General features: G+C 52.3%; 1 protein-coding gene across 6 annotated transcripts in view; it reads left to right on the top strand.

Moving 5' to 3' along the window:
* Agap1 (ArfGAP with GTPase domain, ankyrin repeat and PH domain 1) overlaps positions 1–16004 on the top strand; it is a 473220-nt gene that overhangs the window by 301742 nt on the left and 155474 nt on the right. For all 6 annotated transcript variants that reach the window (XM_023722112.1, XM_004637336.2, XM_023722113.1 and 3 more), the window contains exon 10: positions 3514–3618. In XM_023722112.1, coding sequence (XP_023577880.1) covers positions 3514–3618 — 105 coding nt within the window. The remainder of the gene's footprint in view (positions 1–3513; positions 3619–16004) is intronic.

Raw genomic sequence — 16004 nt, forward strand, 5'->3', positions numbered from 1 at the left:
ACAGTACACATTTAGAAGACCAAGATGACAAGCATTCAAGCATGGTTTTTGTGTTACATATTGCTGTCCTCCACGTAGTTGCTTAGATTGCAGCTGTCAGCATACAGTTGGTCAAGGTGAAAATTCTACACATTAACTGCTATTTTCAAAAGACTGATGGAGATTTTCAATACAGTCTCCTCAGCCATCCTGTGTATATACTTGTATGTTTTTTCCCCTACCTTTTTTTCTTATCTTTTCTCTCTCCTCTTCATCGTTTAACCTTAAATTCTGTTTCTTTCTGCTTTACTATATCTCTTATACCTTTCAGGTTTTATGTCTTCTTTCGCGTTCATACACTAGGAGACGAGACGATATTTACCCATGTAGGTCTGGTTTATTTCACTTCTGAGCGCAGCCTCTAGTATATCCTCCCCTTTCCTACTCCTCTCCTGCCTCAGGAAGACCATAATCCTAGTCGTCTCCACTCTAGACCAGCGTATTGGCCTCTCCCGTTGCTGGGCCGCTGCCCGACGCCCGCAGCCTAGAGGCGGAGTTTGGCTCTCGGTCTCTGTGTGTGCGGTCCATGGCAGGCTGGCTGGTGGGCAGACCGGCCTGGTGGAAGGGCCTGGCGGAGGAAGGACAGCTGCTGGCCCAGGAAGCCGAGCAGGAGGGCGGCCGGGAGCAGAGGGCACCTTCCCTTCACCGCCGTGGTGCAGCCCAGGGGCCAGGCCTCTCACAGCACATGCGGGAGGCCGGCCACGCGCTCACCTGCAAAGCAAGCTGTGGAGGAGCACAGCTCGCCCGCGATCCCGTCACCTCCCTGAAGCCTCACCTCTGCACACCTGAGCCCTTCGGGGGACATTAGATCTACTCCATGACAACGGTTCCATCCCCAGTATGGTGCTACTTCAACAGTTTAGAGTGCTGTAAAACAACAACAAAAGCCCACTGGGCCCCTCAGTGTTAAACTCAGTCATTTCCCTGATAATCAGACATGGGAGAGCGAAAGCTAAGCTTTCACTCTCGATATTGATCGCTGTTAAATACATCTAAAGCCCCAAATATGAATTGCAACTGACTTTAAAAGAAAGAGTCCCATTTAAATTGACAGCACTCATTGACCTTGAAGGGTGACGTGGCTTTGCCAAAATAGAAGCACCCCGGAGAGAAGGGTCCTCCTCGCTGCAGCGCAGGCTCCCTGCATGTGGCCGTGGGACACTGTGACCCATGTCTCATGTTCCCACATCCACAGTGGGCAGTGCAGTGGGTGGCTCTGGATCTCCTGGAATCTCTGGGGCCGACATCCCACCATGAGCCCCTAGGGGGGCCTGTGGGAGGCTAGGGCCGAGCATAGGGTTCCTGGACACCGGTGTTTCACGGACGCACTGGCTTCGGTAGCACTGGCATCCTCACAGTCCACAACATCCTCCCAGGGAACCACAGAGTTTAGTTAAAATTGTCAACGCTTCGGTTTTTCTTCAGCAGGTCGTTGTCTCCCTGACATCAGAGTAAGTTGGCCTAACTTAGTTCCCCAGAAAACTATGGCTTTCCCTCCTCACCTGCCTCCTAATTGCACTGTGGTCCCCCTCCCCACTTTTGCCCCTAATAAAAACTCCTTGTAACCTTCCCTAGTGGAAGGGTGATTCTGAGCGTGGATTTGCTCCTGGTGCGCCCACCAGCTGGTGCTTCTCTAGAGCTCCGGGTGTGCACCGCGGTTGGCTCACATGTGCTGGTGAAGGAAAAGAGCCCTTGAAGCCCTGAGCAGCTCTCGTCTTCCAGGACACTGCGGTGAGCCCTGGCCCTGGTACTGGCGGAATTCCATCTGAAAGGGGCACAGGAAAATATGGGCCCAAGGAGAACTTGGCGAGGTGTTGCCAGGCTAAGTTTCAGAATGGTAGGAATCCCCTGGGAGGATTGCTGAGGGATCTGCAGCAGCTGCTAACGTAGTGCTGCGGCTCTCGTGGTGGCTGCCTCGCCCGCTGGTGGGTGCCATGCAGTGCAGCCTTGGGGCCTCGGTCAGCTCACCTGGTAGCATGGTGTCTAGGCCTGATCCACTAGGTTGGTCTCGGTGCCCTGTGTGGTTTCTAGTGGTCTCGAGCTCAAGAAAGCAAGGTGGCCCACATTGGCCACCATTTCCTTAACATTCTGAGAATATGCAGATGCACAGCCTTCCAGAGACCCATTTGTGACTCATGTCAAAAATTCAAATCTTTCTCACAGCAGCAGCAGCAATGTCCTATAGAGCTGGCTCCAAACCCAGGGCGTTTCTGAGGCTCAGCTATGAGCTGAGTAAATAAAAAGCAGTACTGCGGCAATATAATTTTTTTTTTTTTCAGTACTGGTGATCGAACTCAGGACCTTGCACTTGCCAGGCAGGTGCTTATACATAACCCTGAGCTATCTCCCTGGCCCTTGTGGCAACATAATTGAAACTTGAACTCCATTATCCCACATGAGAATCCTTACCTAATTTTTTCTCAGGTCATCCTTCTTGAGGGAGTACAAGTTCAGGTGTCAGCAGAAACTGCTATGAATTCCAGGGGAGACGCGGGCCCCTGCCTGCTCAAGTTGTTTGAGCAGATTCCAAAGTGGGTAGCTTTCCTTCGGAGCTTTAGGGCTGTGTGAATGACCTGGCACTAAGCACAAGCTTTCTGGGTCGTGACTGTGGCCATCCGTGCTTATAAGCATCTGGTGGGGAGAACAGGTAGATTCTTCCCTTTTCTTTATTGTGTGTAGACAGGAATTAAAAGATGGCAGTTACGGAGGTGAACAGAGAACCTTGCTGTGCGTGCCGGAGCTGAACTGCACGAGCGAGGCAGGGGAAGCCCAGGCTGGGAAAGAAGCCCGAGGTCCTGTCTGGGGCCTAATCTTGCTCAGAAGTGGCAGTCGGTTTTCGTCCTGCGGGGAGACCAGCAGACAGAGTCAGAGCATGCTGGGAATTGCTGCTTAAAATCAAGGCTATGTTTGCATCAGCTGCTCCAGAACCAAGGGCTGAACGTAGCTTCAAAGTGTGCAGTGACTACGGCTCGTGAATGCTTTTCAGGAGAGCTTTTGCAAAACAGATCATAGAACACAGAAGTCATTTGTTAAATAGTGTCACTGAAGCCTGCGAGTGGAATTTCATTTTTCCTAAAAGTAAAAAATCTGAAATGAAGGAGACAGTAAGGTGAATGACCTGTTCATTCTGCGAGGTGTTTCCTGGGTGCTAATCACTTGGTGATGTGCGAGACCCCAGGCAGCACCGCAGGGTATTGGGAACTAGATCTGGGTGTTGGTGGTGGTTTTCAGCATTCGCTGGAATCACAGGGCTGTGTCTTGCACGCAGACATCTGAGCACACTTGCTGAATACTACGTGTACCTTGCATGTACAGGTCAAGCAGAAACCTCACTAATGGCCCAAAACAGGTGCAGTTTCCCTTTTAAGAGGGCAGAGAGGCAGAGGAAGTTCAAGGCTGTGTGAGTAACCCTTGCGCCTGCTGCTGCTACCCCTACTTACACGAGACTTTCTGTCTGGCTCCTTTCCCTCGCAGGGCATGCTGTTGAAGCGAAGTGGAAAGTCACTGAACAAAGAGTGGAAGAAGAAATATGTCACCCTGTGCGACAATGGCGTGCTGACCTACCATCCCAGTTTGCATGTGAGTACCGCCGCTGTGACAGCCACCGGGTCCAGCCCTCTCCGAAGCCCCAGGGGCGGCGGGCACTAGCAGCAGTCAAGCATCGTGCCTGTGTTTGAAGTGAAAGTAGTATTTGGTCTCCTGCTCAGTCGGGAAATAAATAATACTGTCCCTGACACTCTGGTAGACCATCTGTCTTTCTCGCTCCTGTCCCCGCCCTGACAGTTGATCTGCACCTCTGCAGATCTACAGAGAATTACAATAAAAGGCTCAGACAAGTAAAATTTAAATGAGAGTCGGAAGACAAGAGCAAGTAGTAAAGGAGAAAGGAGGGGAGAATGTACCTACCTGAAAACCTGGAATGAAAGAGACAATTATATGTGAACCCAGGGCTCAGTTCTGCACAGCCGAGAGCAGAAACAAGAAGTTACATGCAATTCATAACCCATGTCCTCTTGTCTAATAAAGCACCCATGCATAATGTCGAGTGCTAATTATTAAAGTCCCCCTCCACATGAAGCCCACCTGGCCAGCGTGGAGGTATGTGCTTTGGGGGTCGCGCTCCAGCCAGCTCCACCTGGGCCTCTCTGCCCCATGAGCCCGAGTGCTGGCTGCAGCCTGCATTCCTTGCTGCTAGTAGGCCGCCTGCACCTTCCCAGGTTAGCAAATGTGGGCACGCATCACTGTGCTAATGCTCGTGTGACGCTCCGCTGTGCAGGGCACCCCAGGAGACCCAGGAGCATCTCAAAAACTGACTCTTAGCGAGTACATTTACTTTAACTTTCTTCACAATTATAAAGACCTTTAAATCCGTGTCCTTCTGTCTCTCTCTGTCCTTGTCCACTGCTCTAGAATAAATTCCCAGTAATCTGATTCCTGACCTGAAGAGTATGTGTGCTGTTACGGCCTGGGACATATGTTAGCAAATTCCTAGGGAGATTGTACAGCTCATCTCCTGGTAGTTCGCAGAAGCCCTTTTCCCTACATTCTAAACAACGTTTAGTTTTTATCTCAAGTAAGAAGGCTTGTCCACCATGCCGGGTGACAGGCGGCCCCAGCTTAGTTTGCTTGCTGGGTGAATTGCCCTTTCCCACCCCACCTCCCAGCAGCAGCTGCACTTTGCAGACCCACGTCCAAAAGGCAGATGTGGCGTTAGGGATCCCTGGCTCACATCCCCCACTAAGGACAGTGCCTCCCTGCCTGACCAGGAAGTAGATGTTTGAGGGGTACACAGGTGACCCCGATGCATTCCTTCACGCTAGGATTTTCCTCCTTGACCCTTGCCTCCCAGAGCCATCCTGCATTTCACCTTCCGTGCAGTAGCCAGCAGGGTGCACAAGCCTGGCCACACTCCCACGCAAAGGAGGCTTTTGCATTTGATGGTTTGGCCCAACAGCGAGCTAGTGTGAGCGTGCTGCGCAGCACTGAAGCAGATTAGGCTGATTGGAGGGGGGGTGAGAGACGTTCAGCGGGTCAGGTGTGCTCAATTTTTCTACCTGCATTTTCCACTTAAGGATGTGTTTATAGGGGTGTAACCCCACTGTACATTGAGAAGCATACACATGCATAGGAATATAGCTATACGAGATGTGCAGACGTATTCTCATGCAGGTACAAAGATGTTTGTTCTTCCCTGCACCTGGAGAGAGATGGATGTCTATGCAGAGATAGGCATTCTTTACTGTACTGCCAGGTTCCCTCTGGAGTAGACTTGGTTCCACAGGTGGCCTCCAAATCAGAGGGAGAACATGTGCTCCCGAGGCTGCTCTTCACCAGGGTCTTTGCGGTCCTGCATCCCCCTTCCATTCATGGCTCCTGGCCATCGGGATCAAGGCAGCGCTAGGTCTCTACTGGCTCATCTCCCCAGAGCTGCCACACAGCAGGGAAGGATGCTCTGTTGGGAGCTTTGTTTTCCCCAAGACCCAGTCTGGGCAAAGGTCTGAGTGTCCAGTACTTTCTGTGTACCTTAGAAGGAGAAGCGTCATCCTTATATTCCTGAGGGCTCCATGACCAGTAAGCAGAGCATCTTTAGTTGCCACATCCCAACCTGCAGAGCCTTGGGCTCCCAAAGGGATGCTGATTTTTTGCCCAGGGACAAAGTTGTAAGAACAGCACTTACCTGCAGATTCCCGCAGGAGGGCAAATGCTGCTTGCTTCCGCTGCAAGCTCTTGATTATAAAATCGCAGTCCATTTTTCAAAATTCATTCATGCACCGACTTTTCCTTGTGATGTCCTTCAGTGTTGGTGAATTCCATCTTTTCTCATTTCCTCCTTATCCATGAATATCACTCAAGTACAGAAGAGGATTACACATAGTCCCAAAGGGACATATGTAGGCCCTGGGGAGTGGCTTAGCACAGGGATGCATTTCAGTTCCAAGGACCTGGAGAGATGGCATGAGCGGGAGAGAAATCCTTCACTGATTTGATTCTCACAGCTTTGCTTTGGGTGAAGGTGTAAAGGGTGGTGGGCTCCAGGTGTGTCAGTTTTTGGATGCCAGGGACACCCTTATCTGGTCTGTTTTGAGGTAGTGGGAGCTGCAGGTCAGAACAGCTGAGTTACTCAGGTGCTCCTCATTCAAACAGGAAGGGGACCAAATAAGATGCCTCTAGAAAGAATCAAGGCTGTCCTCAGTAAGACGCTGGTGGTGCGCAGCTGGGCTGCCTGTGCCAGCTTTAAAGATCCTTTCCCATTTATTTCAGTCTACAAAGTTTCAAAAACTGGTGGACCCAGATGGTCTTGGGCAGATGCTTGCCACATAGCGATGGTGATCTCCAAGGTAGAGTGTGCGGGTCCCTAAGGTGACTGTAAGTCCCGGATCACATGTGGGGACAGCTAAATGATGTCAGAGAGAGCTGCCAGAGTGAATGCTTTGGGTGTCAGAGCCATTAGGATCAGTCCCCACCTTGTCACTGGCCATGCTGTGAGCTGGACCTCTTCTACCCACCCTGGTGACACTACCTTATCTGACTCCCTGAAGCTGCTTGATTTTCAAGATTTCAGGCCAGTATCCACCTGTCTAGACTTTGGTGGCATCATTGGACAGAGACAGTAACCTGTAAGTGGAGCAGAATCCCTCCTTGGTACTAGAGAGAAATGTCACCTGATTGCAAGAGCTCTGTTCTCATCCATCTTTTCTCAAAAAAGCACCGAGGGGGGCTGGCTTAGCTCAGGGATCTAAGCACCTGCCTGGCAAGCACAAGGACCTGGGTTCAGTCCCTGCTACCACATGCCCTGCCAGCCCCAGAACCCCGGGCATGACGTACAGGCCCCTGAAACCAGGCATGGTGGCACACAGCTGTAATCCCAGCACTGGGGAGGCTGAGACAGGAGAATCACGAGTGTGAGCTGCTTAGCAAGGCCCTGTACCAAATGCATAAATAAAAAGGTCAAAATAGATAGACAGGTACCATTGGGTCTTACCCAGGTACCATGGAAGTGTCTGTAAAAGGTAACATCCTTAGGACAAGAGCCCAGAGTTTCAACCCAGTTACTTGCTATGCATCGGTGTGGCAGACCGCAAGCCCAGCCTCGTGAGCAGACCACCAGTTGGAGTGGGGCTCTAGCTGAGCACTGAACTCTTGCGGCCCCAGTAGATTGCGTGCTCTCTGCAGCAGTGAAATGGGGGGACCCCTGGCATGGTGGCACCCAAACGGACCTGGCACGAGGCTCAAAGGCTCCTGCATGTTGGAAGGCTCAGCAGCCGGAAGCACCTTGATGCTTGTCCCAAAGCCGGAGGCCTGTGGGGAGCCTGGGCCAGTTCGTACAGGCAGAAGGCTACAGGAGGAGCAAGGACCTTAGCTGGACAGGGTCCCCCGGGAGGTCACTCCCCACCACCTGACATCTCCACCTCCTCTTTCTTTGTCATCCATTTGCTGCTACACCTGCTTTCTGTGGCCTCAGTCACCCCCCTGTTGAGCATCGTCCTCCACAAGCTTCACTCTGTGTTTTAGCCCATCTGCTCAGGTCCTGCAGATGGTCTAGAAGACCAGTGACCATAGGGTGCTTTTCAGGCAGCTCAGCCTCTCTGTGCTTCACCGAGCCTGGGCTATACCTGCTTGCTCCCTCATGGAAGACATGGAAGGAAACATTTCTTCCAGCCCCATTTCCTGTTGCACAAAGCCTTGGCACTTTCTCAGGGAGGAGACCACTTGGGCGAGAGCTGACAAGCAGTTCCTGGGGATGACAGCAGCCTGGGGATCAGAGGGAGGTGAGCAGCACAGCGCTGGCCCAGACACAGAGCACTCGGTGCCTGAGCTGTGCAGATTTGCCGCCTTGGGTTCAAGGAAGGCTGTGCCCGCCCTTCACCCCCGTGCGCCTCCTGGCTCCCCTCAAGGCCCAGGGGCTGACAGTGGCAGCCTCACAGAAAGCATGGCCTTGGGAGGAATGATGATGGGCTCTGGATGTCCCTAGACCACTGGCTGCCAGGCTGGATGCCCACCGTGGTCGTGGCGTCTTAGTGACATTTCTCTTGCTGCTGAGACAAAATATCTGACACCCAAAGTTGGAGGGCAAAAGATTTGTCTCACAGTTTGTAAAGGTTTCAGTTCATAATTGGCTGACTCCAGTGCTGAGCAGCATGGCAGAGGGGCCTCAAAAAGGAGAAATGGTTCATGGTGGGCAGAAGGCAGCAGAGCAAGGGGCAGGCAAGGCAGCCCCCGTCTGCCCCTTGTGTTGTATCCAGGTTGCCAGGGATCAGGGCTGCCAGAGAGATCAGTGGACTGATTTGGTGATCACCCACCCTTAATCCCTGAGCCCTTGATTGTAGCATCACAGCATGCATCAGTCACATGTCTGGACTCAGCCACCTTGGGAAAAGCCCCACCTATGGCTACGCGGAGGGGGGGGGCATCTAGACGTAAGCCATAACACACAGGGTCCAGCAGGGGCACGAGGGGGCCCAGTGGCGAAGGAGGTGCCCAGAATGGGGACACGGCTTCTGTTCAGCAGCTGGATCCTGAGGGCCCCGGGCTGCCTGGCCTGGTGTGACCACCAGAGCCCTCATACTCAGAGTTGCTTCTGGAAACCTGGAGAAGGAATTCATTCCCTGGATCAGAATGATTGCATTTTTTCTGGGTCACTCAGACTCTCAAGAGTATGGGACTCTGAAATTTTCACCAAAAACTCTTAACAAACTCAAGCTAATGGAGTCAGTTGGACTTCTAAGGAAGAACCTGTCCCGAGATGAAAGCTGCCTCTTGGGACCAGTCACCTGCTGGGCCCAGAAAGGCATCGTGCAGACGACTCGTCTTTACGTCTTCCTCTCTTATTACAGTAAATGAAGCCGAGAACTCAGTGTGACGGGCAGATGGGTGTGAAGTCCAGCCAGAGGAAGGCTGGAGCTGCTTGGATGGGGGCCCAGCTGCCCTGGTGTACTGGAGTGAACGTTCCCGGGCCCTAGGCTTGGCTGACAAGCCATGGAAGGCCCTGGCAGGCCAGGACAGGTGGGCTCCACAGCCCAGGACAGACCTCTCTGACGTGCTCCTTCCTAGTGTGGCTGGTCCCAAGCATTGAAATAAAACCAGAATAATAAAGAGCAAGCATGTTGGCTTCTGCAGCTTGCTCCTTTCCCACTTTTGTTGCTCTGAAAAGTCATGCATCTCCAGGACCTTTAAAGGCCCGACCTGCGCCGCTTTCCTGGGGGAGATACATGTGAGAGTCTCAAGCTTTCAGACACGTCGCTGGATCATAGTTGGGCTGGCGGAGGGCAGCCGGCCTGGGATCCTCAGATGCCCTTTCTGTGGACTTAAATGTGAGCCCCAGGGAGCACCATGATAGAAAAATGAAGGGGATAATGAGAAAGAGTGCGGACCTCGGGGCGCGCAGCTCAGCGTGGCGACCTATTCATCTTCGTGTCGGGGAGCGGCCGTCGGGTACGCAGCTGCAGTTCCAGCCAGATTTCTAAGTGGCCCTGTAAGAATGAGTTCGGCAGCCACACGGGCCAGCCGAGGACCGACAGGGCCCTACCGAGACAGCTGGTGTTGAGTTCTGGCCCAGGTTCTTGGGGCTTCTTCCCATGAGCAGCCTTCGCTTTGCGACACACCTGGCTAATAAGCACCTCAATTGTTTTATAGACCTCCCTAGGTGGTGGCACATGCCTCTGACCCCAGTGCCTGGGAAGCTGAGGCAGGAGGATTACCACAAATTGGAGGCAGCCTGAACTACATAGTAAGATTCTGTCCCAAAACCACAAAATAAGAACAAAGCAAAACCATCTTAGATGAGTTTCCTCCGCTCCCTGTTACCCAGGGTCACAGCAGTGGTGCTTCTGTCCTTTTTCCTGGACACACAGCTGAAGCTTTGCCCCCAGAAAGGACCTTCATCAGGCAGATCTGCCTCTGGTTCAGGGTGTAGGCTGTCCTGCCAACGCGAAGCCCCGGGCTCCGTGGACCATGGGCTTTGGTTTTGTCAAACTTACCCTCTTAGTTGTCATCAAAATGCAGATTTCAGATGGAAAATCCACTTCTGTACAGATGGTAAAACAAAAAGTTGGGAGATGATTCCCAAGTAGGCATTCTCTGAAGAAATCAGGGAGGGACAGGAAGCTAAGTGGGGTGAGAGGCACACCTGCTTCTGCTGTCCTCGCCCGGTAATTGCCATTTGAAATGCATACCGTTGTCACATCAGCTGGGACACTGGCTGGAGGATGCACCAGGAGTCCACAATCCCCTATCAGTGCTTGCACCCGTTCCTACATTTACTAGGAGGGACCCCCAGCTTTCAAGGTGGGGAGCATTTGGTTGTGCTCAACAGAGCCTTCACTGCCCCCACCCCCCCAGGATATTACAGAAGTCAGAGATGCTCCTGGGTGGGTGATTGGAGGGTGGATCCCAGACGTAGAGCCAGGTGCCCAGTGGAGGAAATGGAAACCCCAAGAAGCCAGGAGGAGCAGCATTGGGCGTGGTATATGCACCTCCTGCTGTCACGAGCACCATCTGCTCTGCGTTAACCATTATTTCATCTGCTCCCTTCATTGGAGCCAGTGCTGGAAGTTGTCCTCCGGTCTGTCTGTCCTTTCCATCCATCTGTCCCTTCACAACCTAGCACTGCATTTGCCACCTGGTATCACACCTGTCCCAAAGGTGTGCTTTTGCGGCTCTTCCCCACTGCAGCGCTGGTCCACTGGAGGAGTCCAGGCCCTTGCCACATGCCCTGCTGTCTGCCCGGCATCTGGTATGTGCTTGGCAGGTGCTTGGCATGTGGGTGTTGTTCAGTCTTCCAGGTCACGTGCCTTGAACATGGCCACCCCAGAGCCTTGGGTTGTGAGGTTCTGCTGGTGCCGGCTAATGATGGCCTGGGCCTCCTCCCGCTATGGTGGCCCTCTTCCCACCTGAAAACCTGAGTTTTTGGAGAGTCTTGTGAAGTTGAGATCCAAGGGCCCTACCACAGCCCCCTGGAGTGGGTCTGCCTGGTGAGCTGGGGCAGGAACACACAGCATCCCACGAATGCCACAACATCTAAAACTACTCCTGAGACTCCCAAATTCCATGTAGAGTTGGTTAGGAGATTACACAGCTACAGTAAAAGGCCAGGGACTTGGAGGTGACACCTCCACACTTCTGTGCCAGGGCCAGCGGGTGCAGGTTCCTAACTGGTAGGACAGTCACGTGGTGTCTCTGTGAGAGCCTGAGGTAGGCAGGAAACAGCCCCCGGGAAGCAGAAAGCATCTGAAGTTTGTCTGTGTTGCTGGACCTGAGGAGCGGGTCCTTCCGGCGTCCCAGAGGCTGGGACGGACACCCAGATGCTGCTTCCCCGGACACCCAGATGTGTACGCAGGCCCGTTTCTCAGGGAGACCTAGCTACCAGCCCCTGCTGTGCCAGTCACCTGAAGGACCTGGTATATGGGCACTGCCAGCTTCCAGACCTTGAGCGTCCCCCCAAAGACTCAGGTTAAAAACCTCACTCTCCACCATGTGGTGCTGTTGGGAGGAGATGGGACATTTAGGAGAAAGTGGGTCGCAGGGCAGGTCCAGGAGGGGCCGTGGATCCTGGCCTCTTCCAGTCTCTGTCCTGATTCCCAGCTGCTGTGAATCGAGCCCTTTCCCTGCCCAGGTTCTCCTTCCTGTCTTGATGTTCTGCCTGGACACAAGTAACCTTGGACTGGAACCTTGTCTGACCTTTTCTCTTTTTAAGTTGATTTCTCTCAGGTGCTTATCACAGTGATAGAAAGCTCAATGCACCACAGTAAGATCTGAGGCAGCTTCCAGTAGTTGGTGTGAAAATAAACTGTGAACACACGTGGGGCCAGACACGCACATGCACTCAGAGTTAGTCCTGCCCACAGCTTTATTCTTCTTCATTTTGCAGAAAATGAGGCTGGGCACTGGATCTGCAGCCTCCAGAACTTGCGCACACATGCGGAGCACACCTTCCTCCCCTCCCTGGGCCTCTAGGCCTGGCCTCAGCTCCCCTCCTGGCCAGTCTCTGGTGGCCACCTGGAGGCGCCCTGGCCTGGGACCTGCACCTGCCGCTGCGGGTCCTGCAGCCTGACCTAGTGCAGGCCTGGGGCTCCGGCGCGCATGCTCAGCATCCACAGTCAGACACAGGCCCTGCACACTCCTGCCTTGGTCCTGGCCCTCTCCTCCTCCAGGGGATTTACCTAGGAAGGCTTCAGAGGGGACACTTGGAGTCTCTCAGACCTCCCTTACCACCCTGGCTGAGAGATCTGCGTCCCTGCTTGGCTTGACTAAAAGCACACGATGCAGTAAAGCTCTCCACTCCACCCACCTTCTGGACAGCAGCTACTGTCCTGTGGCTTCTCACCTTCATATTTGGACTTCACTTTTATTTCATTTCCTTTCCCTCCTTGTGCTGCTTTCGAACGTTCCCACGGTGGGGAGGCACCCCACTCCCCTTAGGGTGGCACCCTTGCTCTCTGATGTGACACAGCAGGCCTGGTGTCCCAGTCATGACCCACTTCCCATGTCGCCCTCTAGTTCCCCAGCACTCCAAGCAGTCTCCATGTTTTTGTACTTGCTGTGTCCTCTGCCCTCCACTTCTTTGCAGACACAGTTGCCAGGAAGGTTTCTTTCTACCCCACGGCCAGACTAACTCTTCCAACCTTCTCTAGACCTGGTTGTCTCACTTCTTTGGATTTTCTTGGGTTTTTAAAAAACTTTGATTCTCTACAAGACTAGGGGCTCCTTGAAGCAGAGACCTTGTGGGTCTTGTCACCAGTAGATACCTGGTGCCTACTACACTGTGGATGGATAGGTGGGTGGGTACAGATGTGCTTGTCCTGTCCTCCACCCAGTAGAGCTAGAGTTCTTGACCCCCGTGATGCTTTTAAGCTATAGAAAAATGCTGCCATCGTATCCGGGCTCCATTCACTCCACATGAGGAAAGGAGCTGTGGCAGGAGAGAAGCTTGAGGGATTTGTTTGCTTTTGCTTTTTAATCATGGTAAAATACACAACAAAATCTGCCATCTTCCTTTTGTAAACACACGGTTCAGTGCTGTTATGTGTGCGTTTGCACTGCCCTGCAGCCAACCCACAGAATGCTTTTCATCTTGCAGAATTGAAACTCTGTACCTATTAAAAAGTAATTCCCTATCAGCCCCCATTCTACCTCCTGTCTCTATGCAGTTGACCCTGTGGGGACACCATGCAAGTGGAATCATGCCACGCTTGTCATTTCATGACGGCATGTGTCTCTGAGCATGGAGTCTCCCAGGTTCATCTGGTGTAGCTTATGTTGGCATTTTCCTCTTTTATGTGACTGAGCCGTAGTGCCCCACTCTGGGTGGGCCACAGTCTGCTTGTTCAGTCATTCCTGGTACACAGTGGGGGCCTCCCCTTAGGCTGTTGTAAGTTGTGCTGCGGTGGACATGAGGGTGCAAATAGCTAGTGGAGCTTGAGGTTTTAAATTACAATCTGGAGCTGCAGAGATAGGTCAGTGGTGGAGCTGCAGAGATAGGTCAGTGGTCTCAGTGCCTGCTTAGGCAAGAGCAAAGACCTGGGTTCAAACCCCAGTACCACATGCACCAGTCCCACCCTGGGTGCACTGAACCAGCCACCAAGGCTGGGCATGGTGGCGTATGGCATGCCTGTAATCCCAGCACTGGGGAGGCTGAAACAGGAGGATCACTACAAGTCCGAGCTGCATAGTGAGACCCTGTACCAAATACATTAAAAAATAAAAAAATAAAAGGATCACCCAGTAGCCATGTGGTCATATGGGCTGTTCTGGAGTCAGGGAAGCACTTCCTGTCTGCATTTAGTGACCTAGAAAATACTTTTGTCATTCATCCAACTTATTTAAGACAGTGTGCAGATTGTTTTGCCTGACATTTCCAGATCCCTGGAATGAGCCGTCATGATAGCATATTCCCAGGGACTATCACTTTTGCTGGGAACAGTGGGCAAAGTACTGACAGGCTCAGTCTGTGTCTCACACACACACACACACACGGATAGGGCGTCTCTTTTGTCCATGTCTTAGTTTTTACTCAAGGAAATCTTGGTTTATGTTTTGTGGCCCCTGGTTTATAGAGTACCTAGAATGGATCTTAAAATAAAATGGTCCAAACGTATCCACCCTCTATTTCAAAATAACTAAGCCATGGAGAATCTGGACTGTCCCTGTTTTCTCCTTTGGGTGCCTGAGCATTCCTGCTTTTCTTAGTAAAGTGAAGATGCGGAGCCTGTGCGCTCGTGTGAGTGCCGCCCGAAACGGGGTGGCTGCAGGCTGGGGTCCGCGGGGTGCTGTCCCAGTCCCTCTCCAGGCTGGCATGTCACATGGTCCAGCCACCCTGTTTGCCTCATTTTGGTCCCCGGTGCAAGCCTCTTAGTGTCACAGATTGTGGCCAGAAATTCTTGCAGAAGGTAAATAAATCAAAGCCTTCTGTTTCCTGTGTGACAGCGAGTCACATCGGAGGTCTCTGTGGTCGAGGGTGGCCGTGGGGGGTAGCGAGGAAATGTTCTTTCACTTCTCCTAAGAAATTGAATTTCATTACTATATTTTATAAATATTTTCTTCTATGGCTCATAGCCTGATTGCCGGCTTGTTGCGAGGGTCCCACGAGGTGGGGCAAGGCGGGGCTGGCAAGGCTGCCGCTTCTCAGGTGAGCCTGTGGCCCCAAATGGAAACCAATCAAGGTGCGATTTATGTTCATTAAGTGCTTGTCAAAACTGAAAAATTTTCTAATCAACAGCAATCTAGCGGCGGCCCCCTCAGTGGCTGGGAGGGCCGCCTCCGCAGCGGCTATTTGCCTGTTACAACTCTAGGCTAAGAATCCGCTGATGATTACATTAGGCTAAGCTGTGAAGTAAATGAACCATGTCTTATTTAGGTGCCACTAGCTTCAGAGCAGTCCTGCCCCCCAGGGCACATGATAGCGTTTTATGGCTTTAAAATTAGTGTAGCTTCCCATTTGCTGCAGGGTGCTGCATGTTATGCCTTTGAACTCAATAAGCAAAGGGAAGGGGGCCTTTTGTTTTCCCCCTTTAGATTTTTTTCTTCTTGCACTTTAGCAATTTTGTTTTGCATCTTTTCCAGACGATGTTTTGCAATAAAAATGTCTGACTACCACATACAGGCCTCCCCGAATCCCCCCAGCCCAAAAGAAAAAACGAAAGAAAAGGTGAAAGTAGACCATCTCAGGGTGTTTGCAGAGGACCTTTTTTTTTTTTTCTGTGCTGCTTAAATGAAAAACTGCTTGGCAGGTCACCCCTCTGGCTGACCAAGTCACCATTGCTGCCCCAAGTCGGAAGCAGGACATTTAGCCCAGAAAATGGCCATGTAAAGTCAGAAGACAGCTCATGTTTTTAGTGGACAAGACTGCTGCTAGAGCTGGTGTTTATTGAGGGCCTTCACACTCCGAGAAGCTCTCCATGTATCATCTCAGTTAATCCTCACCACAGCCCTAGGAGGCAGGGACTGTCATTGTTCCTATTCCTTAAGATGGGGCATGGGGTCCAGAATGCTCCCAAAACACACCCCGACCCCGCGCCTAATGAGCAAGCGGGGATGGGGGGCTATCTCGGAGCTTCTGCTACCCCAGGAGGAAGCCCAGGGTCCCCAGCTTAGGAAAACAGAAGGTGACGGCACCCAGTGAACTGACCACTGTTCTCTGGCATGGAATCCAATAGGAGGGACAGAAAGCAGTGCACGGAAACATGGATGTGGAGAATTCTACACAAGCCTGGTCGCAAGTTTACAAATTAAATGTGTTGGGAATGTGCGATGGGCCGACACAGACAGGAGTGCTCGGTGCGGCCGGGCCAAGGTGCAGCAGTCCTCAGGGCTCCCCGGTGGAGGCGTGCATGCTCAACTGTCATGAAAGTCTACCGTCTGTTGTAGTACCGTGTTCCAGCAGCTTGATTCCAAGAAATGGAGGTTTTCAAGATGTACAGTCAGGTCTGATATCATCTCGGTGCATGTATCTGTGTAACCCGCAGATACAG

The sequence above is a fragment of the Octodon degus genome, unplaced genomic scaffold, assembly GCF_000260255.1.
Source record: "Octodon degus isolate 3935 unplaced genomic scaffold, OctDeg1.0 scaffold00089, whole genome shotgun sequence".
NCBI classification, from domain to species: domain Eukaryota; kingdom Metazoa; phylum Chordata; class Mammalia; order Rodentia; family Octodontidae; genus Octodon; species Octodon degus.